At 49.9% G+C, this 25,654-nt stretch overlaps 2 protein-coding genes across 5 annotated transcripts in view; one reads left to right on the forward strand and one right to left on the reverse strand.

The window, feature by feature from the left end:
* SYNRG (synergin gamma) overlaps positions 1-6,637 on the forward strand; it is a 43,235-nt gene extending 36,598 nt beyond the window's left edge. For 3 of the 4 annotated variants that reach the window (XM_049802392.1, XM_049802395.1, XM_049802396.1), the window contains 3 exons: positions 2,683-2,793; positions 3,245-3,280; positions 4,311-6,637. In XM_049802392.1, coding sequence (XP_049658349.1) covers positions 2,683-2,793; positions 3,245-3,280; positions 4,311-4,442 — 279 coding nt within the window. In that variant the 3' untranslated portion in view covers positions 4,443-6,637. The remainder of the gene's footprint in view (positions 1-2,682; positions 2,794-3,244; positions 3,281-4,310) is intronic. The other variant, XM_049802393.1, reaches the window with a different exon arrangement.
* Positions 6,638-10,718: 4,081 nt separating this feature from the next.
* Positions 10,719-25,359, reverse strand: DUSP14 (dual specificity phosphatase 14). Its single transcript, XM_049802423.1, has 3 exons — positions 25,150-25,359; positions 14,180-14,278; positions 10,719-12,663 (listed from the first exon to the last, which is right to left on the reverse strand). Exon 3 carries the CDS (start codon positions 12,543-12,545, stop codon positions 11,949-11,951), a length of 597 nt encoding a protein of 198 aa, XP_049658380.1. The 5' UTR covers positions 12,546-12,663; positions 14,180-14,278; positions 25,150-25,359; the 3' UTR covers positions 10,719-11,948.
* Positions 25,360-25,654: the final 295 nt, after the last annotated feature.

The raw sequence follows: 25,654 nt of genomic DNA on the forward strand, positions 1-25,654 counted from the left end.
ACTGTGATTCATGTACAAACGTGACTTTATCTTACCTAGTGTCTTAATGATTTAGATCCTATGTATCTGTGGACCTCCCCAATAAGGGAAATGTGGTAAAATTTAAATAAGCCATTTTATGAAGCCAGAATAATGCGGACAGATCTTGTCTTTGTAATACCCCTGCAGTTAGTTTTAACGCTCACAATACAATGTAGCACACAATGTAGCAACACAGGAACAACTAAACTGTTTTCCCTTCTCTCTGCATTTGGAAATGCCTAAGTTTGCTTTGGTTCCTGCTACAGACTAAATAGCTTTTCCTCTGAATAGAACTGCCAGAAAAAGCTCAATTGCTCTGAGACAGTCTGGTAGGAGCTTGTGAGCTTTCTATGTGACTGGGCGAGTGTGACAAGGAGAGATGGTGAGGGGCTGTCTGAGGGGTGGCCTTTAAGTGAAGGAGCACCCCATGGGAAGGGTCTGCAAAGGAGCTGGGAAAAAGAGGGGCACACTGGGGCCCGGTACAGAACACACACAATTAGAAGGCAAGAAAATCACTTTTTCATTAAATACCTTGCACTTTTTTGTGTATGTATGTTGCAGGAAATACAATGTGAAAAATTACTTTCTTTTAACCACAGTAAAACTCATATTTTTAGGGAATCATCCATCTGTGGGTGCTTGATATCATCTTGCGTAATGGATCCCTTTAACTCAGTATATACCTAAGGAGTCTTTAAATCTTCGTATCAGTACATCGCATCAAGCATCAATAAGCAGATCATTACCATGGTTATGGTTTCACTGAACATTTTGATTTGTGGCTTCCTTCTTGCAATGCAGCTATGGCCACTAAAGATTTTTGCTTCCCAATAAAGACTTGTTTGTAAGTAAGGCCCAGAGTATTTGGTTGCTACTTGAAATAGCCATCTTTAGCTCACTGTCATTCCCTGCAAAACAGGTATTATAAATGATCAGTCCCTTTCTACACACCTTTTACACATTTTTAAACCTCTCCAGTACAAACAGCGGTGGCAAGCAGGTATTTCTGGTGATATCCTGTATTGCACCAAAGCCTGTCATAATATGAAATTTATACTTTCAATATTTTACTGCTTGAAAGATGAAGTTGATAGACTGGGATTCATCTGTTTGAACTCTGGCATTGTTGATAGTAACAATCTAAAAAGCTATTGGGATCGTCTCCTGATTTAAGCAAGTGGATTAAAATTTAGTTCTTAAAGTGCTTTTCCTTGGAAGATTACAGGGATTACCTTAAAGTCCAAAGCTTGGCCATGCGTTCTCCGAGCTGCAGCGGTCCAGATAAATTTTAAATATACTAGGAGCTGCGAATAATGACTTCTCATACACACACAGAGTACCTCTGAAGTTATCTAAGAGACAGAGACTCCCACAGCTCTCAGAATCATCCCTTCCTGTTTCTCTTCTCCACCTGGGTCACTGGAAGGTGTGGAACCCATACCTTCTTTCCCTGGTATTGCAGTCACCGATCCGAAATGATGCAGAATTGCCGGTTAAGTAGAGAGAAGTATTCTAGCTCAGAGGCATGTGCTTGGAAAGGTTAATTTTATCTTTTAAAGGATTTTGTTACAAGGTAATTTTATGCACAGCCTTGTGGTTTTTCACTGCAAATTACAGGATGACCTTCTCATTTGCTTCACTCATGCATTTGGTAAACAAATATTAGAGTGCCTTTATTAATTTGATTGATCTACTTAAAGATTAAGGGGTGTTTTTTTCAGGATTCCAATTATTCTCCAGCCATTCAGCGGGAGAGCGTGATCAGCATACCTAGAGTGTGGATTAAGAGTACACGTGTTCTAGGATCACACCATTTTTTTAAGCTTCTTGCATTTCTAGTCATTGTTTTTATTTGCACTACTATCTTCAAGCAAAATGTCAACAGTTTTATACCATCCTTATGCAAAGTTTTAAATTACCATTCATCCTGTGGCTGAAATATAAGATGATGTACCGGAAAAGTGACTACATTGATTTATTACTTATATGCAGGCTTATTCTCCCAACTTTTGCCTCTCTGAGCTTGTGTATGGCTGGTGCCTTAATTCTTCTATGGTTTGGTTAACCTTAATATTCCATTTTGTGCTGCTGTGCCATATTCTAGATTCCGAAAAACCTTCAGAAAGAACAACAACTGCCCTTTTTTGACCAGGCAATATTATGGAATTCAGGACAATAAACAGTGATACAGACACCGCTTCAAATGCTAACTAGTGAAAGCTGTGCTGGCCGATGCCTTGTTTCCTTGCAGCTGCACAAATAGTTGTTGCATACCACTGTTTATCTTCGTCCAGTTCTTAATATGCTGCAGTTGAAATGTAGCAGCCGCCGCCTGGGCTCTGTCCTCAGAAGTTTCTTCCCCTTTTGATGTGGGAACATGGAACTTAAGAATTCGTTCCTTTGTAGTCTAACCCTTTTTCAAGAGCTTGAGTGTTATAAATTAATGCTGACGGAGATTGCATAGCAGGATTGCAAATACATACTAATGGCTCTGATTAAATCACACATCAGTTTATGAGAAAATGTAATATGTCATCCCTGCCGTGTTGCCGGTGTGATACCATGGCTCTCGGTAGCAACCAGATCGATAATTTTTATCCTGATGTCCGAAACTTTTTCGGTTACTGAAAATGCCTAAATTTTATTGTCTCATTTCTTTAGCCAGACGAAAACTCGCTGGATTTCTCTTCTTGTATGCTGCGTCCAGGGATTAAAAATGCCCAAGATCTTGCCTGTGGAGTGTGCCTCTTAAACGTGGATTCAAGAAGTAAAGTAAGTATAATGGCCTCTACTGTTAAACTAATTTTTAAATTACAGTTTGGACTTTCATTTAGGCCTTGGGTGTATTTAAAAAATTTTCATGGCTACAATTTATAACTGGAAGTGGCAAAGGCAAAATCTGACCTATAGACGGGACTCAAAAAATCAGTGTCCTGTATTCACTGGGCTTTGGGTATGACACACATGTGGATAAAAGGTTGAGTTAAATTGTTCACAATGGGGAAGAAACTACTGGGATACTAAGACTTTAAAAGTATATATATGTAAAAATAAAAATCTTCTAATGACTTTTCTTTATGAAATGCATCTCTGAGGATCACCAGGAGGGGACTATTGTGATTAGCAGAGCTGGGAGGGAATCCCAGGATATGTACAGAATAATGCCAACCCATTAACATATATCGGCAGTTTTGCTGACTTTTTGGTTTCAACATTATTTCAGAAAGAAGAGAAACCTGTGGAAGAGCTTCCTAGAAAAGTATGAATCTGTAAAAAACATATTCTTTATAGAATCATTCTTAGTTGAGTGTGGAAAGCTGAACTGCTAACTGGCTTTCAGCTGTCATTCTCAATTGTACCAATCATTAATCCTTTTCTTCCAGTCATTTTCTGTGACCGTAACACTTGATCTGATCAACTAACATGCTCTAGAGCCTCCCCTTTGTCTTGTCTGCATGCTTGTATCTTGTGAATAGCTTTCTGGTTTTGTGCTACTTCTGTTGTGTGGTAGAAAATTCACTGCAGTGAGTTTCTGAATTTGTAGCTCCCTGTATGTCTGTTGCAGAAGAGGGGGAACTATAGGGGGTTTTTTGCGACAAATATTGACTTTTGGCTATATGTAGTAGGCAATGGCATTTTTAGAAATCTCTGCAGGAAATCCAGGGTGTGGGGAACAGGGTTAGAATATTTTTTTAAATAGGTAGCTGTGAAGCATTGGAAAGTATCTCCTTAGCAACAAACATCGAGATGTTTTAAGCTTGTTCGTGGCTTCACACGCTCTGTTCAGAAGCTCCTATTGTAAAGCAGATTCAATTAACAGAAGAAAGTACATCAAATTCAACCTGAAACAACACTAATATAAAGAATTGCACCTGCCTAAATCACAGCAAAATTTGACCCAGTGAAATAAATGCAGTAGTTATCTACTGACTGGCAGAGCAAGCATTTATCTTGCATGGATATGTAGCAGAAGATGCACAAAAGAAGGTGAGTTAGTTGCCAGGTGTCAGATCAGACAGCTTGCTAATCAGATGGCTCCCTTAATACAGGGTGTAACAGGCAAAGTATGCATCAGGTGTGATGGCTGGAGTTGGAGATTTTGTCCACCTGCAAACACTTTGCAGACTAAAATAAAATATTGTTCATTGGGTGGTCTGTTCAGAGTGAGAGGGTTCTGCCATGCTGTGCCATTCTGGGGTAATACCTGTGCAGTATCCATTTTACACTCTAGTTTCTAGACCTTGGAGTAGATGAGACTGTCACACTTGTTTCAATTCTTGTTATTTTAGGCCTTTAATTCGGAAACGGATAACTTTAAGCTGGCCTACGGAGGGCACCAATACCATGCAAGCTGTGCAAATTTCTGGATCAACTGTGTGGAGCCAAAGCCTCCAGGTCTCATTTTGCCAGACCTGCTCTGAAGGCGGTTGCACTGAAGATGGAGTATCAGGTCAATGCAGGGCACTTGGGGTAAATGGTGTGGTAGGGTAAGTGGAAGGGCTTGAGGTGTGGTTAGTGTTTGAAATGTTTCGGTTTGATTTTTGTACCGTAACGGGTTAAAGCCACTGTCGCGTACAAATTGCTTGTGAAGAATTTCACTTGAAATGGCCAGTCTTTCAGAAATAACCAGAAAAAAATGTAGTGTGGCAAAACATGCGGCATTTCAGTCTTTCTCAAGATGAAAGCGGGCTAGTCTTTGTAACAAACCAGTCTGCTAACCAAGTGCATAAATCTCTGAGAGAGGACAGTACCTAGCTTCCAAGAAAAACTGAAAATGCTTACACTGATTTGCGTAGAAGTGACCACTTAAATACTTGAAGTACGTATTTGCAAACAAATCTTTTCTTTAATGTTTTTGGTATATGGACCATGATGTTTTTCTTTAAATATTTGCTACTATACTATTACAATGCATACAATGCATGAGTCACAGTAACTTTAAGGCAAAATGAATTATGGACTTAGAAGGAATGCGACTGTGGAGAGCCATTGTATATTTATACTTCCACTGTTCTGTATTGTAAATTATACTGTATTCCTATGCATAGGTGGTTAGTGCTGGGGGATAAGGACTTGGAAAAATTTTTAAAATTTTCCTTATCATATCTGGATTCTTTAATATAGGCAGCTGGATTTTAAAACTTGTAGTCTTGGCTACTCTGTTGTAAATATAGACAAACTGCTTCCTTGGACTTATCCTGAACTACAGGTATGATTTGTTATGTTTCACCTGACCCTTCGGTAGTTGTGTGGCTGCATCACTGTTGAAAATTGGACTCCACTGATACAGCATGTCTGCTCTTCTCTCTCTCTATTACCTTTTTTGTACATTAATGTGATTTTTGTGATGGGATGCCTGCGTGTTACTTGTGCAGTCTAGTGCTATCTGTAATAATGTGTTTCTCTGACTTAGACCTGGCAGCACGAGATGGCCCTTAGCTCCTGCCCCACATGGGTGTGATTTAGCACTGGAAGTTGGTGGTCTTAAGCAGGCTATTTTTTGAAGCAGGGTATTGCACACCTGATGTTTTGTTACTTATGGTAGGTACACCTATCTGGACAGAAGGAGGTCAGTGTAAGAGACTATCACAAAATGTTAACCCGTACATCTAAAGTACCTGATTCTCTCTTCAGATACAATATCCAGATGACAGTGCAGTCAGCTGTAGTGCTATTTACAGAATTTTAAACCTAGTGGGAGCTTCATGGCATTATTATAAAGAGCCTTATCACTATACAGTCTTAGTGTGCAGTGAATGAAGTGGGGTGTATATCCCATCAGGTACAACTTGCTGCTTAATTCTTTGACTTAAGTTTCTCAGATCTCTAGAAAATCTCCCTTCTCTCCAAAGATATCAACAGATTTTCCAAGCTAATCTTACCTCCATTATAAGTAGCTGACACTGACCGGTGGTTATTTGCTGAAATAGAAATTACAATGAGGAAAAATGATGCTTTGTGTTTAAAAAAAAAAGAAGGCTTGGTTATACTAAACTATTAATTACACCACATGAAAGAATCTTGGCTAATAGGAGTGCTAGGTGTCTGGCCCCTTATTTACACGAATTAAAATAAATCTTGCTGCCTGAAATTAGCTCATTCATAAAATAAGCAACTTGTGCCTCCAGTCGCAAGCTCAAGCTAATCAAGTGGTAGGTTTTCCATAGTGTGACAGTGACTGCCTACCTTCTGTTGCCCAGTAATTATCAAGAAAAGGCCAGTCACTCATTGCTTGCTCTCTATTTCATTTATTAGGTGTGAAATAGTTACAGCAGTCAGCACCATAGCTTTTGACCACATAGGTTGTTTTCCGTCATAATTAGGGGCTGCTGTATACATCACCAGTGCAAGTATTCCCACTGATGTTTGGGGTCTACTCAGCGCAGTAAGCCAGCGCTCACTTTTGCATCCTGAATTACAGAAGCACTTAAGCGTTGTCTGACTTCAAGCAAATGCCTCATCTTGCTGCTAGCAAGGGGACTTCTCAAGTGGTTTTGAGTATCTGGCTGATGCAAAGGCTTATGCTTATGAAATGCTAGATTGGGAAAAGGGACTTTATTGTTAGCATGGGTTTCCACCACAGTTCCTGAACACTTAGCTAGATAGGATTTTATTTTTTTTTCCTAATTAAAAGAGAATGCCACAAATAAAAGAGGCCACAATGTGAAACTTACAGCAGCCGGTATTTCAAATACAGTACCAGCTGCATTGTCATAAAAGCATTTTTCAGTGATGTTTTTCTTGTACTTGTTAAGCAAGTAAGATCCCTGTCTAAGATGTATCCAGCGTGTCTTTTGGCCCACAAAAATAAGGAATTGACATTTACAATTATAATTGCAGCAGAGCTTGCTGAAGTATGACACTACTGCTTGCTTGCTCCCTACAGAAGGGAAAGCAGCAGGCAATAGTACTGCATTTGTGGCAAGCAGAAAGCGTTCTTCTGAACCGAACACCTTTACGTCATGGGAATACACCAAATGTTTTGCATGTAGATACCCTCGATAAAGGCGTTGCACAATGAGGATCATCTCACATATCCTAGTCATTAAAATGACTCACTGTTGCATTCAGCATCTTCTCAGATATTACGTTGCCAGCCAAAGCCCAGCGTCCTTGCAATCTGTATCCAAGGTTACAGTATTTTCTACAGTGCGTTGTGACAGACCATGTTCCCCTGCTTCCTTTGCATACAGGCTAATGGACACGCTGCCTTTCGCTTTGGTTGTGTTGAATTTCAAAATGTAACTCCTTTTTCTGCTTGTACCTTTCACTAGAAAAGAGAAATGGGATTTTCTTTTTTATTTTATTTTTTATTTTTAGTGTACGTGTTCTCTGGAGCTGCCTTGGGATTACCTATGGAAAGTGATTTTTCTATACATTTGTGTATACTTGGAATTCTAAGAGATTGTTCGCTTGGTTATTTAATGTATATATCGCTTTACCCAGTTGTATTCCTGATGCTTCTGTGCTATCTTCGTGTGTTGCAGTTTTTCCTTGGTGGCAGGAGTGCTGGGGAGCGAACAGACCGCTCCAGCCTATTCCCCTGCCCATCCGTTGCCGTGTTTTGGTTTGAGTATCTCCCCAAGCTTCCTGACCCGTGTTGGCTGTAGCCGCTTGGAGGTTATTTGTGGTGTGGGAATTGTTAACGTTCTGCACTTGACTGTTCTGCTGACTTCCCCTCCCTGGCAGCAGCTTCTCTTCACCTGGGTTTGTTTTGAGCAGCTCCTTCCTTGAAATTCGTGCAGTATACGTGAAGTGATAGTGAAGTTCAACCTAAGGTTGAGAAGAAGCTTGTGAAAACCCAAGGAATGCTCTGATTTCTAGTTGGTTACATGTTGGATTAATTAAACTTGAAACAAAACCTGCCTTTTCAATAAAAGCTGCTATTGTACAAACTGCTTTTTCTGAAAGATTTTTTTTTTCCTTTCTCTCTGGATCTGTATTTAATTCCAGTTCTGAATATTAAAATATAAATGTCATAATTTTATGAAGAAAAGTGGTCGGAAAACTTCTCTTTGTATTGTGATTCTTTATTCTGCCTTCTGGGCGAATGTTATTTCGTTTCTAGAAGTGGTTTTGCGATTAGTAGTTGGAACTGTTTCAGTTTGTGCTATGCTGGAGTCACTGCTGATATTTTAAATCCAATGAGAATAAGTGTTATTAATGGACTTTAGTACACTGTTTACTCCCCTAATTCTTGCAATGATTTATAAATCCTTTGTTGAGATTCAAACCTTGTATTCAATAAAGAGCTCATTTCATATCTGACCAACCTGTGAAGTGGCTTGTTCCAGGAAGCAGCTAGAAAAAAATGCTTTTGCTGATTGCTGGTACCCAAAGTTTGTCATCCCTGGTACGAGCTCTGCAGGCGCTGGCCTGGGGGGGCTCGTCGTCAGAAATACACGGGCAGGGTGACATCTTCCCGTGGCTCGGGAGAAGCCTTGAAAGGTTGACAAAAAGGGCCTTAAATGTAATGAAGCTGTGTAAGTGAAACCACCTTTGTGGCTAGTATTTGAAAGATGTCTCACCAAATAACATATAAAATATTCTTCAAGCAATTAAGATATCGACCATTTGAAAGAGCCTGTAGGGAGCAGGAAGAATGATCTTCCCCTCAAATCCAGCTGGTGTGCTTACAGCAATCCAGAGTTAAACTGTGGCTCGCCCTCTTCTTTGGTTTCTATAGATTTGAGGATGCATGAAAAACTGGGTTTTGTGTTGGGGAAAAACACTCACATAAAACATCTTTTGTTGGAATGAACACAAGAGGAATTTTGCAAAGATATACCTACAAGTATTAATACCATTGCACTTATCCATAATATTATCTCTAATGGGTATTTCAGGTGAATTCTTTATTTCCTAATGTGCTTTATTAGGCAATTACATTTTTTATAGGTCTAACTTTCCCTTTTGTTTAAAAGTCAGCCTTGATGCTTTCTTGGCTGAACATTAGTATCTTCCCCCTCCCCTTGGTACTAGGGCAGTGCGTGTATAAAGTCTATATAATAATTCAAAGTGGAGAATCTTTACCTTCCAGTTTTTATATAGAAAATGCTGTTAAATTATACATAGCCCATTTTTTAGGTAAAGTTTAATTTTGCTAGCAGATTTCAGGTTTTAGTATTTTTTTCCCTTTGAAATGTCATGCTTTCAGAATGTCTCCAGCCTAATGATTAGTCTTGATTTTTAATCTCTAGTTCCTTTTCTTACTTACCATTTCCCTGGTTGCCATTTAACTCATGATAAAAATAGAGAGATGAGTAGAATGGATTTTTTTAAAATGGACAGTCAGTCTCTTATGTCTGTTTGTTTGTCACTGAAACCGGGACACAACCGTGAAACCTGAACTGCGCACAGCTGATGGCAAAATTCATTTTTATTTCAGTGGGCCAAAACTTTGTTCTCGTTCAACTGCAAAAGCAGGAGGAGACCTCGCTCCGCCAGCGCGGGGCTGCGCTTTGTACTGGTGATACTGAAGGACACCGAGATCCACGTGTTGGTATTGTTGGAAAAACTGGCGTTGAAGTATTTGGGGTTTTTTATGTGTGGTTTTGTTTTAAGTGCATCCTGGATAACAGATGAAGGAAGGGTTTGCAGGGGGAATGGGGGCAATATATACGTGCGTGCAGCAAACTTTTGGGCTTTGGATGCCCTTGCAATGTTGAGGAATTTGCAGTAACTCTTTTCATAGCGGTGTCTCTGTGCGCAGGTTTGGCATTAATGAAGCTATGGCCAACCTCGTGACTTCCATGCCCGTAGGGGTTGAGAGAGCTCTCTTGTGCCTGCGTGCCACCAAGCCCCCCCAGTAAGTGGCCTTGGGCCTAATTTGGAGTCTGTGAACTCCTACAGCAGTCCTCGCTGACCTTGTGGACCTCTAACTGGAGCCTGGAAATTACAGAGCACCGTTTCCTTCCCCTGGTGAGTATAAGCAAGTGGCATTTGCCCAGTCTGGTAAAAGTCCTGTCTCTGCAGTAAATTTGAAAATTCTGGGTTAGAGCCGGTCAAAGCCTCTGTATCAAATTCACTCTGATCTAGACTTTTATTCCAACCAGGTCTGGTTTTACTCACGATCCATCCACATGAGGTTGAGGCCATTTGTGCAGTTTTGTATCAGCGATAACAGTATTTCAGCCCTTGTGGCTTTTAGTCTGGGGAAACCAGAAACCTACTTGTGCTGCAATCCTCACCCAGTGTGGTTCAGCTTGGAGAAAAACTTTAACCACGTCTACTGTTCCTTAAAACCTCGGCTGCTCAGCTAGGATTTCAAAAGATAAAAATTTTGAAATAGCCGAATTAAATGCCTGGCTTTTGTGATGAGGACCAGGAATTGCAGGACACCTGGATGGATTGTAAACTGATTAGCCAAGTGACAGGAACAGATCACAGTATTTTTCTCAAGACTGAGGTCCAGATTTGTTTAAAGCCACTGCTCAGTATTACACCATGTTCTCGCAGTTACTTGAGATACATTAGCACAGTCCTGAATAGGAAACCAACACATGTTCTTGTTTAATCTTTATTGATTTTTTTTTTTTTTTTTTTACAAGTATAGAATCTCATTTAAATCAGATAGCTATCTCGGCATCCAGCAATCTGCGTATTCCTCCTTCAGAGATGCAACAGAGGACACAAATGTCTCATCGAGGAACGGACTTGCCTTGCTGTCCTGGTGGTCCAGTTATGCTTCGACGAAACCAGTCCCTTCCCATCTGCAGGGAGAGGAGCGACGTCCAGGAGGCAGTGGCTATGCCACAGAAAGGCTTCTCCCATGTCTCCGGTTGGAATCGTTCTTGTCACACACAGAACAAGGCAAAGCCTTCTCCGTTAAAGCCATCCTTGTCCGGGAGGTTGAACAGATCGCCATTTTGCGCAGAATAATTCTAGAATGCAGCATAACCTTAAGGACATAATGAAGTGATTTAGAAATGGGCTAAGGCAGATCACGACCATACTTAGAGCTAAGTAATCAAGCGGATTTACCTACTTCCAATTTACTGGTTGATTGAATATTAGAAAACACAGCCCAGCCCCTTTGGAAGGTGGCCATGCACACACAAGTTTCCTAAACATGTCTTTGGCTGTCCAGTGCGGGGAGGGTTAACCTCTCACTTCGGTCTTGAGCCACATTTGGACAAGATCTCTGTTTACTTTCCACCCACAAAAAACACCAGCATTTTTCAGTAGTGTAAGTGTGTTCCAGGACTATTGCCCTGGCATGGAATGAGTGAAAAAGGATCTTGTATTTATTTGATTTGAATTATTCAAATTTTATTTTACTTGTGGCCAACACGGACTGACTTCACTCTTTTTTTTTTCTTTTTTTTTCTTTTTTTTAACTTTTAATACAGATTAAGAGCTGACTAAAGATCTCAAACACTATATACTGAGAGTCACTACGGATGTTAAAGAAAACACCAGCACTAGCACCACAACCCTGCACGCCTGCCTTCCTGGCTCTTGAAAAACCCAGGGCCGTACAGTAGGACCTCGCTCGTTCTGTGCTAGTGCCGCTCCCTAGCCACTACAGGATTTTGCAAGGAAGCAAACAAGCTATTAACGAAATATCCAGGCTACCGCATCACAAAGCGCACTTTGTTCATTAACTCTGCCAAATGCCTTTTAGGCCTTTCCTCATAGGATACTAATAAACTGACTAAAAAAGGGAGGGAGGCTTTATGAAAGGAAGAAACTTATAAGGAGACCTCAATCTGCTAAATCAGAGAAATGTGGATGGGGGAATCCCTGTAGAGAGAAATGCTTTGAAGGGAATCGTTGGCCTTGCAGGTTAGTGAGGTGAGAATTAGTTGAGGTTCTGCTGTATGGTAAAGAACCAAAGTTGGCTGTAGAAGGAGAAGGGAATGTCTCCAGTCTGGTTGACTCAGAACAGCTCGTCCCTTCTGTTGTGCTTCCTGTCTGCAGTCACATTAAATTCCCCAGTAAGGCATCAGGGGTCTCCTCTCTCTCTCGTAAACGTCTGGGATGATGCCATATGGTGTCTGTACCATTTTAACCGTCGTCTTCCCAAAGAGCTTCCTCTCGTAGTCTATCAGTTGCCTCCAGAAGCCCACGTTGGGGCGTATAACGGGGCGTCTCGATTTGACCCAGTTGTATGCCTCAAAGAGGGACACCTTATGGTACTTCATCAGGTAGGCGATGCAGAGGGTGGCCGACCTGCTCACGCCGGCGGCACAATGGACTAAGGTGGCCCCATGCTTCCGCGCCACGCTGTTTATCTTGTCGGCGACGCTGTCGAAGTACAGGGAGATGGGGGCGTTGGGCATGTCAGCCAAAGGCACTTTCACGTATTCAAACTGGGGCCAGTTAAAATTGGGAATCTCAATGGTCGCATTGATGATGCAGGTGATTCCCCGGGAGAGGAGCAGGTGCCGGTTGGAGGCGACGCTGCCCCGGCTCAGGTACAGCGAGGGGGTGATTTGGGCGATGCCCCCAAGGGCACCTTCGGAAAGCATTCGTGGAGCCATCAGAGTTCTCGGTAAGGAGTTGTGGCTTCTGGAGGTCATGGAGGATCTTGGCACTCACGCTTCCATTATGGGAAGAGATCCAACGGGATCTTCAGCCAAGGGAAGGATTGTCTGGCCCGGTGGTGCTAGGACAGCAAGAGCTTCCTCCGCTTAGTCACTGCAAAACAGAAGCAACTCCACATGAGCGGGGCAGCTGTCCGATGAGACCGTGTCTATGCAGGAGAACAGGAAAACCCAACTCGCCCTGCTGTGGCCTGGACAACCTCCTACCGGCAAACCTCTGTGGGGTAAGGTGGTTCTGGGTTTGCACAGTGCTTATTACCATGGGGCCCCTAGGCATTGCCTGGACAGATATTAAGCAAAAAAATCTTCCAGCCTAATTAGCTCCAATTACTTGTCGAGGGTTTAGGCAGCCTACCTGTGGGCCCGGACAGCATTTCACCGGGATTAGCACGTGGAAGATTAGCTACGCCTCTCCCATGCTCAAAAACAGCAACTTCACAACTGGCCAGAGTCCAAAGGGATGGTGAGAAACAGCTCGCTCGGGCTGGATGCAGATGCCAGCAATTTAGATTACCCTGCCCTCTCCCCAATGCCACCCTTCTCCTTTTTTAGGTATATGAAAGGCCCTGCCAAAGTACATCAACAGAGGAAGGTTGCTCATTAGAAAAGGCAGTGAGTCATGTCCATCCAGATCAGTCATCGGCTCTCATCTAGGCAGGGGAAGTGTGGAAAGAGTGACCTGGTTATGTCAGAAGCTGGGAGTAAAACCGAAGCAGAGGCTGGGACAAGGGAGGCTCTTTTCCTGCTGCTTTAATGACTGACTAATGCTTTGGAGAATGACACGCTCTGCGAAGGCTTGGCTTCGCCTGCGTGAACCACGCATCCCTGGCTGCCTCCACTGTGGCTCCCGGGAAGGACCCCTGCTTTTATTTCCCCTACTTCTTTAGGACTTCTCTGAAGCCAGTGGAGAAGCTGCAAGCAAGAGGACAAGCCCCGGCACATGAATAATTTGCCAGTCCCTTTTAGCTGTGCGTTCTCCAGCTAGAGACGGGCCACGGGAGAGGCTCCGGTCCGCACGGGCTGGGGACTCCCTGCTCTGCCCAGGTACGTCTGAGCCCACCAAAGTGTCACTGGGCACCGCGGGGAGGGGATCTGGGGGATGCTCAGTGCCTTGGGTGAGAGGGTGTCTGTCCCTCCAGCAGTTAACTCTCCTGGCCAGCGAGTTCTCAAAGGGCTGAGAGACCCCGACTGTGGCTTCCCTGGCCCTGACTCAACAGTGCAGCCATCTGCGTCCCGCGCTCCAGGAAACACCGGCAGGTCTCAGCAGTGGCTGGTAATGCTGGCAGCGGATTTTTGGCATGGCTTTGCGGTACGGTAACTTAATGAGCATAACACAGTCTCCTCTGTGGCTTGTTCCCTGCTGGCAGCTACTTGAGCAGCTCCTGAAACCAGGGGCCCAAAGTGCTGGTGCTGCAAGAGTTCATGCCCCAACAAGATTCTTGCTGCAGCTGTGACTGCTCGGCTTCCCCTGCGGACACCCCCACTGCAGTCACCCAGCTGGAGCAGCAGTGAAAGGCATGGTTTTTTCAAAGGAATAAAGTCCTTTGAGCAGGGGAAATCTCTGCTCTCCAGTACCCGTTACTGACAATGCAAAGGATTCAGGCACTTACGCTCAGTAACAAACTGTCGTCCTCCAAATCACCGACCGGCACACGGATGCTGTGGCCTGCCAAAGCTGGGATGTCTCATAGAGCGTGTCCAACGCTGAGCTGGGGAGAGAAGAGAGCATGGGCTTTACTGGGATCTGTGCTGGACCCAAACAGGACACCAGGCAGCCTCCTCCGCTGAGGTACATTTAAGCCACCCAATTTAGGTGGTTGTCCAAGAACTGAGAGAGGACTACGGCTTCCCTGCCTGCTCCCCTGGGAGAGACAGAGGCCTTGGGAAGGCACTTGCTGCCGACAGCGTAATGCCACCAATTGCTTCCAACACAGCATTCAAAATCAGGGTAGGCCCAGAGGAATCTGAGGCTGGCACAAAAGTCATGACTCAAAAAAAAAAATGGAATAGTTTAAGTAATTAATTTGCTCTAACGTCTCCTTTAGCAACCGCCAAGACTCTTGCCTAGTCCCAGACAGCTGGTGCAGGTCTGCGTTTCTTCCGACGGTGCCTAAAGCACGCTCCTGGGAGCCTTTCTGCCGGGGCTCTGCTACCTGGTCCTGTTCCCCGCGGCTGGAATTACAGGGGCAAACGAGAAGGGGCAGAGCTGGTGCCGTGAGCCACAGCATCCCACTCCTGGAAAGCGGAGGACAGGGACGGCATCCCTTTCTTTTATTTCTCCAGCCAGACCAGAAATAAGACAAGTCACCAGAGTGAAGCAGCTGCCTGTTGGGGAAACGCTGCCGGACGATGGGAGAGGGAGAGTAATGTCTGCCCCCCCCCCCCCCAATGGCTCTGAGCAAGGCAGACCCTCCCTGCTTTCCCGCAGCTCATCCGTTGGCCATTTCTAGCACAGTGGGGCTGACAGCGAGGGGCCAGTGGCTGCTCCGTGCCCCCTCCCCAGGGCAGGGGAATGAGGAGGGAGAGCCGGGGGAAAGGACTCGCTTTCCCCGTGCGTGGCTTTACCATGACGAAGGAACCGCTCGCTGAGCTCCGGAGGGGGACTGAGGCGGAAAGGGGCTGGCTTGGCTTTGGAGATGGGGATCAGAGAAGGGAGGGCTGCCATGGCCAGTGGGTCTCGGTGCTTCGGGCGGGCTGCGCGGCATGACGGCTGGCCGGGAAGGCTTCACACGGAGAGGCCGGTTCTGGCACGGTGACGGCACAGGGCTGCCGGGAGGCAGGGCGGGCTGGGAGGCTCTGGCAGGCGTTGGGGAGTTGAGACAAGTCGGCCGGAGGCCAAATGACAAACCCAAACGGGATTATTTTTTTTTTTAACGCCGTGCCGCCCTTGAAGATGGCTGGGAAACGTTAGCGGAGGGCGATCCACAAACGCGCGGCAGGAGAGGCTGAGGGGTGCTGCCGCCGCACCTCTTGGGAGCAGGGCAGCAGCGTCCCGGCTTTGATCCTGCAGACTGGGGCACCCACATCTCTGCCCCCGCGGGGGCCCGAGGGGCTGCTTGGGGTCGAGCACGCTCGCCTGCCCCACGTCCACGCTTGCCGCACCTGGGATCCAGCTGCTTCCCGGCGGGGGGACTCGGAGCGCTCCTCGGGGCGCTTTGGGAAGGGCTTTGCTGCTTTCCATAAAGTGGTTCCTCTTTGCAGGCAGCAACTTATCTGGATGTTTGCATGTGACAGGCTGGGCTCGCTCTGCAAACTCCGAGGCCAGCGGGCTGGCAGCAAGCTGCCTGCGTGCAGCCTGCTCCCGAGCAGCCACCCGAGACGGCATCGCATGGCGGCTGAGACGGACGGTCAGTCCGACGGGATGCGCTGGTCCCCCGGGAAGAGAGGAGCGGCTCAAGGAAGGCACCTGCCTGTCCCACCTGTACCTGCTGTCTGCAGCAGTTGGGGAACGGGGTGGATTTTGGGGCCAGCTGGGAACGCAGGTGGGTGCCCACAGTCCTGTGTCCCAGTTTACACACCACTTCTCCGGGGCTCCACATGGCTGACACCCAGCGGCACAGCCTCTGCTCGAACCAGAACGGCTCTCCTCCAGAAAGAGTTAATGTTTTGGAGATGAATTCTTTATATAAGTGAGAGCTAAGGCTGCTGTGCTCATCAGACCAAACACCTGGTAGCCGAGGATGCTGCCCAGGAGGCTGGGGCAGGAGCAGATGCTGGGTGGGGGGGAAAGCCACCAAGGGAGAGGGGGGAGATGCCAGCATCCCTTCCCGCGTTCCATGGCTCTCGCAGCAGGAGCTGGCTGGGATGCCACCGACTGCGACATGCTGTCTCAGGCATGTGACAAAGCCACGGTCCTCCTGCCCACACATACCAGGCTGAGCAGCTGCCGGCTTGCAGGGAGCCTGAAAATGAAAGGGGCCTCGTCTGCCTCGGATGGCAGAGGCTGCGTGCTGGGTGCGGTGCCTTTGGCTGATGATTAGGAGCTACCACCAGGCTTGCAGGTGTGAGTCCTTATCTGTCCTGATAGCTGCACCTTCTCCTAACCCTCCTGCCTGGCCCCAGCCAGCTTCAGACAAAGGCTTGCCTAAAGTCTGCTGTTTCGCTCCCATGAAACTCCATTTGCCTTTCTCAACGCGCCCGCTTTATCCTGCCGCGTCCCTGCTGTAACCCAACACTGTTGCTCTTCATGCGGTAGTTCCTGTCATTGTGCTGGGGCTCAGAGAGAGAGGAAAAGAGTGAAAAGCCTCTTCCCAGACGTTGCTGTGTGCGAGAAAAAAAAGAGAAAAATAGCTGAAGATCGAACGAGGTGCACACACAGCCCAGCCCTGGCCGTGCCACCTGCAAAGGACAGTGACAGAACAGGCCAGCACAGCACCAAACAGGCTCCTTGCACGGGGAGAGGTGCTGGCTGCGGGTCCAGCCGTGCCTCATTCAACCTCTGCACAGAGGCTGGGACAGCTGCGCTGATACAGCCAGTTTGCACCATCTCATGCAGAAAAAAAAAAAAAAAAAAACCCAAACCAAAAAAACCCCACCACATCTCCTCCCATTTCTTCTTGGTTTGTGTTTCTGAGCGGTTGCGTAGGCTGGGGTGGTCACACAAGCCTGAAGTCAGTGTCCTCGGGGTGCTGGAGCCCGTCTTGGGTGGCTCGTTGCCGCGTGTCACCCTGCGAAGGGGCCACGGGCGCTCGCCGGCACGCCGCGAGATGATGCTGGGAGGTGGCGTGGGCTCTTACGCCGAAGGGTCGGAGCTGGGGCTGTCTCTAAAGGAGCGGCTGAAAGGCGCCTTCCAAAGGAGACGGGATGTGGTTGTGGTTTCCTGCAAAGGGCTGAAATTCCCAGAGGGTGCAGCATGGTCCTTCAGGCAAAAACCAGCTGGTGGTGGGCCAGTAGCAACCAGGTATTCCTGCCATCACGTCCTCGTTTGCTGAGCTGACCCCAATTAATGGATTAATTAGTGTTGTAACAGCCCTGACCCACAGTAAATCCCTTTCTAGACTCTCCCTTGGTCTTCCCCATGCAAAAAGACCAGCTCCCGCTATATGCTCACCCCGCTGGGCTGCTGGGGAGGGCTGGCACCCCCCGGGGTGGCAGGGGGTCCCTGGCCCTAGTGACACAGGTGCAGGACCAGCACAGCCTCCTCCCTCCTGGCAGATTGGTGGGTTCTGCCATTTCTCTAATTTGCATAATCAGGGGTGGGGGAAGCAAGTGGGTAATTACAGCCTGGAGACGACTCTGGTCTTCAAAGCCTCCAGGTCCTCTCCACGCAGCTCCTGGCCCAGCACTGTCCTTGGGTGCAGGTTTATGGAAAGGAGACGCTTCTCCAGCACCCACCGCGACTGGGACCTCATCCTGCATCCGCTGGCTCTCCGCAGACCAACCTCTCAGTTAAGTCTGGCGGGCTCGTATCGGGCACTGTACTTGACTCTGCTGTACCTTGAGGCTAAGCTGTGTGGTTCACCTGCGGTCGGGTCTGCTGGGAGAAGGGGCAGGCGCTTCGCCTGTGGTAGCTGCTCCCGTGGAAGGCGGGTGGCGCGTACCTTTGTGGGGTTGACCAGTTTGACACCGGGTCGTATCCCAACTGGGCTGGATTTCCTGGCTTCAGAGCGGCTTCTCTCCAGGCAAGGGGGTTTCAAAAGCAATACAACAATACTGACCTAATGGTTTGCATAGTGGGTGGTCCGGTCCCTTGGAAAGGTTGTTGCTGGCAATGCTTATGGCTCTGTTCTTCCAAATCCTGCGATAGCTGGACTTTGTTTCTCTTGCTTTCGTTCCTGGGAACGCAGTCCTGCTAACAAAGGCTGAAATTCCCACAGGAAAGCATTCCTGCTTCCTGGACCTCCTGAGAAAGACTTGAAAACACCTCTGAAAGCTCAGAAGACAGAGGCAAAGAGGCAGATACTAGTTAAATACACTGCAATCTCTAGGACAGGAGGAGAGAGCCTTGCTTGTTGGTCTCTGGACCATGAGGTGGCAAGTCTGAGCTTCTGGTTTCTTACTCTGGTGCTGCTAGGTGGTTTTCTCTGATTTGGGGGTTTGTTTTTTTTATTTTGGGTTGGTTTTTTTTAAGGGCTCCTCTGGCTTGAGAGCAGAGGCTGTGACTTGTTCCTGAGGGACTTGAGTCCCTTGCAGTTGGTGTTGGACTGTATGTCAGTAACGTGGCAATGTAGCTGGAACCTGGCAGAGGCGAGACCATCTCCCAGGCTCTTTTTCCCCTGGACCAGGTGAAATTCTGCAGATGTGTGACTCGGTAGCTAGCTCACCGGGTGGGAAAGGACAGTTGGTCCTGCTCCCAGCTTTGCTGCTGCTTGCTGGGTACCCCTGGCTTTCTGGCAGCCGTTCTGCTCCTCTTGCCCTAACGCTGCTGGGGAGGGCTGTGGCTGAGCAGGGTGGCCCTCGGAGGGGTGCAGAGGGCACGGCCCGAGAGGTACTCGGCAAGTTTTGTGCGTGGGGAGGACCAGGTGAGTCGCAGGTCCTGCTCTGCTGATAGAGCAAAGACACCAAAGCCCCTCGTTTTATCCCCAGATCAACATCTGGGATTCGAAGCAGGTTTGTGGGCTGGGTGTGTGAAATGTCAGTACTGAAGCAAGCCTTCTCCCCCTTCCCAGGAGAGGAAAAGTTATTCATTTTAGAGATGACAAATGCTCTCTAATGCTGCAGTAAAGAGAAGAGTCAATACTGCAGGCGCTGAATGAATGAGCCTGCTCAGGGCTCTTCCTAGCCAGGCTGAACAGCAAATTGCTTCAGAAACGGTACTGGAGAACAGCATTTAAAATAAATTTCAGCAGAGAGCACAAACTGCGGCCGTTCTCAGGGTCAGGTCTTGCTTGTGCTGAGTCCATGGGAGTTTGAAGCGGGCTTGAGGCCGTGGGCAGGCCTGCCTCTCCCGGGCATCACAGCAGCGACCGCAGCTCACCGTTTGCTTCGCTGGGGTTTTTGCTTTCCTGCCTTTGGCTGTCGTGGATGTGCTCCCGAAGCCGTTACAGACTCCTCTCGGGCGCGTGGTTCAGAGCCATCAGCACACCCTCGCGACGGAAGGGACGAGCAGTTTGGTTTTGAAGCAGAAAAGAAGGAAGGGGAAGCAGGAGGGGATGGTGGAGTGATTTGGGCTGTGACAGAGGATGCCTAGACCGAACCCTGATTGATTCCTGCTTGCAGCCTGCGTTACCCTCTCAGGCGAGCAGAGGATGGAAGCTGTCAGATGTTAAATCAAGACAATAATCTGTCCACCTGAAGCTCTGAGCAGGCCTGGCTGCTCTTGCAGCACAAACTGGGTATCCCACACTTGCAAGAACACACCGGTAACTTCCCAAAGCTTTCGTGGTGTATTTCAGGCATGACTCCCCTTTACAGGAGAAACTCGCAGGGTACGGCTGCAAAGGGTCCCAGGCTTATCCTTGCTCAGTGACCCCAGACCAAACACATTTAGTCCGTGAACGCAAAGTCTTGTTTCCCCTGGTATGGCGCTGCCTCCTCCACACACCTGGAATTCAGGCTGCTCCCATGACCTGAGCCAGCTCTCTAGGCTGCAGGGCTGACAAACCCTAATTAGCCTGTCCCAGCCTGCTGTGACGCTGCCTTTGGAGGGGTGACAGCAGATGCTCCTGTGTCACGGCTCGTCTCCCTTCCCTGGGCATGGATGGGATGCCTGGTGCTGTGGGCAGGCTTGGGTAAGGGCAGGACTTTGCAAGCCTCACCCAGCTGCCTCCTACAGCCCGGGAGCAGCATCCTCGCTCTTGCAGCCAGTCTCTGCTCACGCTGCAGGAGCATCGCACCGCCGAGCCTCGGTCTGTGACCAGGCTGCTGAGGTTAATACACTGAGCAAATTTATGTGGGATTAATGAGCAATTGCAAAATGCGTGGGTAGCTTTGCAGACCATCAGGGCATGCCTTATGGTTGGTGACTTCTAAATCAGCCCAACGTGCCCAGCTGATGAGCTCCTAAATGTCTAGCAATGCTCTGCCAGACCCTCAGCCCCTCCTCACTCTGTGAGCCAAAGCCTGGCTCCCTGATGTGCTATTCTCCCAATGCCAAAGGAGCAGGGGCGGGGGGGGGGGGGGGAAGAGGGTGGTGAGGTTTTTTGGAAGGATCCCTCCGAGGACGCTTCTTGGCCCATCGGCCAGGGTCCCTGGCTGCCCGCATTCCTCTCCCAGGCAGGGGGAGGCAGCTCCGCTGACTCTTTATGCACGCTACCACTATTTCCTCGGCGAGGCAGCGCAGCCTGCCCACGGGCACGTTACACGCTTCCCTGCTGCGCAGCCACCCACTCCTCGCCGCCGTGGAGTGGGAACAGGCAGGGCTGCTGCTTCTCCTCTCGACAGCTGGATCCTGCCAGCTGTGAGCAAAACCTCTCGCCACCGGGATTGCTCCCGGCCGGCGTGCGGCAAGACGGGGAGCAGGCGCGGGCGCAACCGAGAGCACGCTGATATTTATAAATTCCTGCATGATACAGCTGCTCTGCTCTGGGGACAAGCTTCCCTCGGCAACCAGCAAGAGGATTTTATGCAAGAAAAACAAACCATCTTTCTTTTTAAAGCAATGTCTGTTATTTTGGAGCCGCCGGCTCTAACGCGCTGTGCTCTGGGTGCCAGTTGCTCGGAGAGAGCGGTGGTGGCACAGGGCTCACCTGTGGGGCCCCAGTACAAGCCAGTACCGTGGCCATCCGCATCTTGCTTAAACTCTGGTGGGGTGCACGAAACACTCTCTAAAAACCAGAATTAAGCCTTGAGGAGGCACGAACGGGATCCTACAGTTGCGTGCGGCCTCAGTTCTGTACTCAGCTGAACACCAAGGGCTGGTTTTGAGCCCCGAGTGGAGATATCATCTGTTCTGAAGCGCTACAGCTCTTTTTCAGCACCAGCTGATGGCATCTGGATTGCAGGTGGAGTTTAGAAAAGCTCCCCTGCTCCATCCCCTGCTCCCTGTGTCCAAGTGTGCGTGACCCTGGGGGGATGCTCGGGGAGCAGACCCGCGCCTGGCTCCCGGGGTGCTGCAAGATGGAGCCTTGTTTTTCCTGGGGACGTGCCCTGTGCAGTCACAGCTGACAGGAGGGACACAATCTCTTCCTTATTAGCTGAGCAAAACACGGGGACCTGGTGTGTTTGCTCATGTGTGACCCTGCTGGGACCGAGGCTGCTTGGCTCGCACCGCAGGGCTCGCCCGGGTCTGTGCCCCTTGCCTATGTGGCAGGGCTGTGCACTGGGGCAGCAGCTCTGGGCTCTGCCCTGTCCCTGCCGGTCCACCTCAAAACCCATAAAATTGAAGGCAGCTGCAAATTCACTGCAATGTGCCCTGGAAACTGTCCGGTGCTTCCATGCTGGCACTCACCCGGACCTTTTCCAAGGGCACTGCCAATGGGTGCACGCTCTGAATGGAGCCTGACTTCTCTGGATTGCGGGGGGGGGGTGGTCTCGAAGCCTGGCACCCCTGGTAAACCTGACTGTGACATAGCCCCCCGCCGCAGGAATCCCCTGAAGGCAGGCAGGCAGGCAGGGGCTGCCCACGCTTTCCAAGGCCAGGCGGTGGTTCAGCACAGGGCAGTAAAAGCAAGAAGCAAGAGCTGAAGGGAAAGCAGCGAGAAAGCAGGATAGGAATGGCCTGGTCGGCTGTGCCCGGCCACCCACCCGCAGCAGCTGTAAGGAATGAGGTCACCTTCTGAGCACATCGATGGGGTTGCTTAGGGTAACAGGAAGGGAGGCCAATTTTAATCAATTAGCTGGAAATCAAGTTTACATGTGGTAGCGAAGGCTTCCCGTGTAAGCAGCACAGGGACAGCACCCCTCGTCTCCTGGTACGTAGCTCTGTCTGCTCAAGGCTTGGTGAAACTGTATTTTGCTCAGCACAAGGGACATGGACCAAATTCAAATTTCCTTTGTGAACCAGGACTCCTACCCCTGTGAGCTGCTGCTGCTCAGCCTCCCTGTGAGGGGAAGGGACCCACAGCCACCCTCCGTACCACGGGGTGGGATATTATCGACAGAGGGAAAAACTAAGTCTCATCAGTCCAGGTACCTCTGTGTGGCCAGCTGTGGGGTGCAGGGCTGGAGTGAGCGCAGCGGCACCTGTTGAGCCATTCTGCTGGAAAACTACAACCTGCTTGAGTATTTTTTTTTTTTTTTTTTTCAAGTGGGTGAGTAGCTGTGTGAGCCTAGCCCATGAGCTGTAGTGCTGGCACCAGTGAGTGCTCTGCAGGCACCACCGCCGGGGCAGCCACCCCCAGCCCCGCGGTGCCCAAGGAAGGGTGGGCAGCACGTTTGACTTCCAGTTTAAGGCTTTATTCCCAAGCAGCTGGGGAGCTAAGGCCGTTGTTCAAAGGTTTCTCTGCTATTTCCAAGTGCCAGAGCCTTATCTGCTAGATGGTAGCGTTTCTGCTTGCATTATGGTTGCTCAGTGTGACTTTTTTTAAGGGATAAATCAGCATGCATGCGGTGAGGGTTGCATACCCGGAGAGGAAAGGGTCTGGGAGAAGCTCCCGTACCTGGTTTAAGGCATTGCTCCCACCTTTCAGGGAAAACCACCCTGGAAGGAAGGTCCTGCAGCGGTGGCAGGAAGCCTGGAAGGCTTTTCGGTTGTGCTGATGAACAGCCTTGTGTAGATGGGTCCGCTGGGGCCAGTGCACGGTGAGCAGGAGCAAAGCTGCTCCCGGTACGTGTTGCCTTGCCCGGATGCCTTTTCCCCCTCCTCATCCCTGACTTCTGCCTGGATGCCCAGATGTGCCACGTGGCTGGTTCCCTGGGACAAAGCTGGTACCGACTCTCAGAGCAGAGGTCTGTTTGAGACTTTCTTGTTTAGGCTTCTGCATTTCTTTCCTCCCTCCCGTAACGTCTGGTTTAGACAGAAGATTTATCCCCCACACCCTGTACATTTCTAGCACTCGAGCAGCATGAGTTCTCTGCCTTTCCAGCTCCGAGATTCCAACTGGGATCAGGTACTGAATTAAGCCATGCAAATGTCAATATTGCCCTGACCAACAAGGAAGCAGCGCCAGAGCCCAGAGCAGGCATCGCAGAGCAGCGAGGGCTTGGATGAAATCCCTGGGATTTCACCTTTCCTTTTGGAGGAAGGATGGGACGAGCATGCCCCCGTCTGGGACCCAGGCAAGCCCTCGGGGGCAGGAAGGACAGGCAGAGCTGCCTGTTCGTACCTTCTAGGTGTAAATCGATTAAAACCTGCTGCATTACTGCTCGCCTCCTGACGTTCACCAGGGTCGCGTTAGCCAAGTCATGGCAGCAGATCTCTGCTGGTGGGGAATGGCACGCGCTCTCCAAACTGGGGACACTTGTTTTTCATTGCTTGGGAACTGGAGTGCTACAGAGCCCGTCCCAGCCACCCGGAACGCGGCACGCACCGAGGTGGATGGGGAGGCCTCGGGGAGGAATCTGCTCCTTGCCAGAGCAGGGCCAGCTGATCCGGTGTATGGTAAGGGAAAACAGTGTTTTGTCAGTGCTAATCCCTCCACCATTCCTGTGGCAGTGGCATCGGGGATAAACTGAACTTGCAACATGATATTAGGACATCTGTCAATACTCAGAGCTTCAGAATAAAAGACTCATTTGCTGCCCAGTCGAACAGGTTATAATCCTTCCCAATCTCCCTACAGCCAAATGCCGCTCATTGATTACTAGTGTTGCTCAAAGCAGCTACTTCGGAGCTGAGTCAAGGGCCGCGGCACGCAACCGGTTCGGTTTTGAGGCCAGCCGGCCGCAGGCACGCGCCGGGGTTTGCAGGCACCGGGGTGCTCCGCGAGCCGCGGGGGGTGCACCCCGACGGGAGGGATGCTCGCTCCGCTCCGGCGCTGCCAGGAGCGCGGCGCGGGCCGAGGTTTGTTTTCCACGTCGAGGAAAACACCCGATCTCCGCGCTTGGCTGTTCTGGTGCGGATCTGAAGCGAGTCAGTCCCTCTCTCCAGCCAGCTTCGCTCAGGGTTTAACCACCCGCGACCGGGTTTGGTTATTTTTAATTTTTTTTTGCCTTGTCCTGTTCTTTTGGGCACCTTCTGGCCAAGACCCCTTGGGTGCTCAGCACCGTCCCACCGCAGCCAGCACCCTCTCTGGACACCGGATCGCTGTCCCGACCCCGACCCTCGCCACGACCACCGACCGAAGGCCGCAGGGGTTTGCATCCAGCCCCTCTGCGCAGGTTTTGGGGGGTGTGGGGGGGGCCTGATCCGCTCTCCCAACGGTACAGCCCCAGTACCCCGGTGTGGAAGGGTGGGTGGGCATCCCCCCCCCACACACACACTCTCCGTGGGATGAAGGAGCAGCGCTGCCCCCTCCGTAGGGCAGACCTGAGGCCACGATGAGGGGCTGGGGGGGGGGGGGTGTCCGGTGGTCTCCCAGGCAGAAGCCCTCCCGGGAAAGAGACACTTTAAGCTCCATGGACCAGGACGGAGCTGTAAATAACACCCAAGCACCATTAGGGCGGCGGGGAAGGCCGGCTGCCGGGGGGGGGGTGGTGGTGGTGGTGTGGGGGGGGGGGAAGCAACCCCCGCAGCTTCCTCGCCCACCGCCTCCCTTCGCGGCCGAGGCCCGGGCGGGCACCTCTCCCTCCCCATCCCCATTTCGGCGAGGCCCGCTCTTACCATGGCTCCTTCCTCGGTGCTGGTTGTGGCGGCGGCTCCGCGCTTCCCTCCCGGTCGTTCGTTCGTTCGTCGGCGGGGCAGGACTTCTTCTTTTATCGGTCGGCAGCCGGGCTCCGTCTCACCCTTGTGGAGCTGCCACCTGACCGCGGCGCTGCCGGGGCCGCCCTCCGCCCGCCGAGCGGCGGTTACCAGGCTACGGCGGGGCCCGGCCCGCCCGGCTCTGCCCCCGGGCGGAGGCAGCTGGCGCCCGGCCCAGCCTTAAAGGCGCCGCTGCCCGACCGGGCCGCGGGGGGGGGGGGGGGGGGGGGCAGAATTACTGTCTTCAGTGAGGGGGGGGACACCCCCGTGGGGGTGTGGGGATAAGCGGGGGTCCCCCCGGGGGCGTGAGGGTGGGGGGGGGTGTGGAGGGGCACGGCGGGGTCCGTGTTAGGGGTGGGAGGTGTCGGGTCCCCGCGGGGTCCCCTGTGGGGACACGGTGGGGTTCCTCTGGGGACGGGGATGTGAC

The sequence above is a fragment of the Accipiter gentilis genome, chromosome 6 (assembly GCF_929443795.1).
Source record: "Accipiter gentilis chromosome 6, bAccGen1.1, whole genome shotgun sequence".
In the NCBI taxonomy this organism is placed as follows: Eukaryota; Metazoa; Chordata; class Aves; order Accipitriformes; family Accipitridae; genus Astur; species Astur gentilis.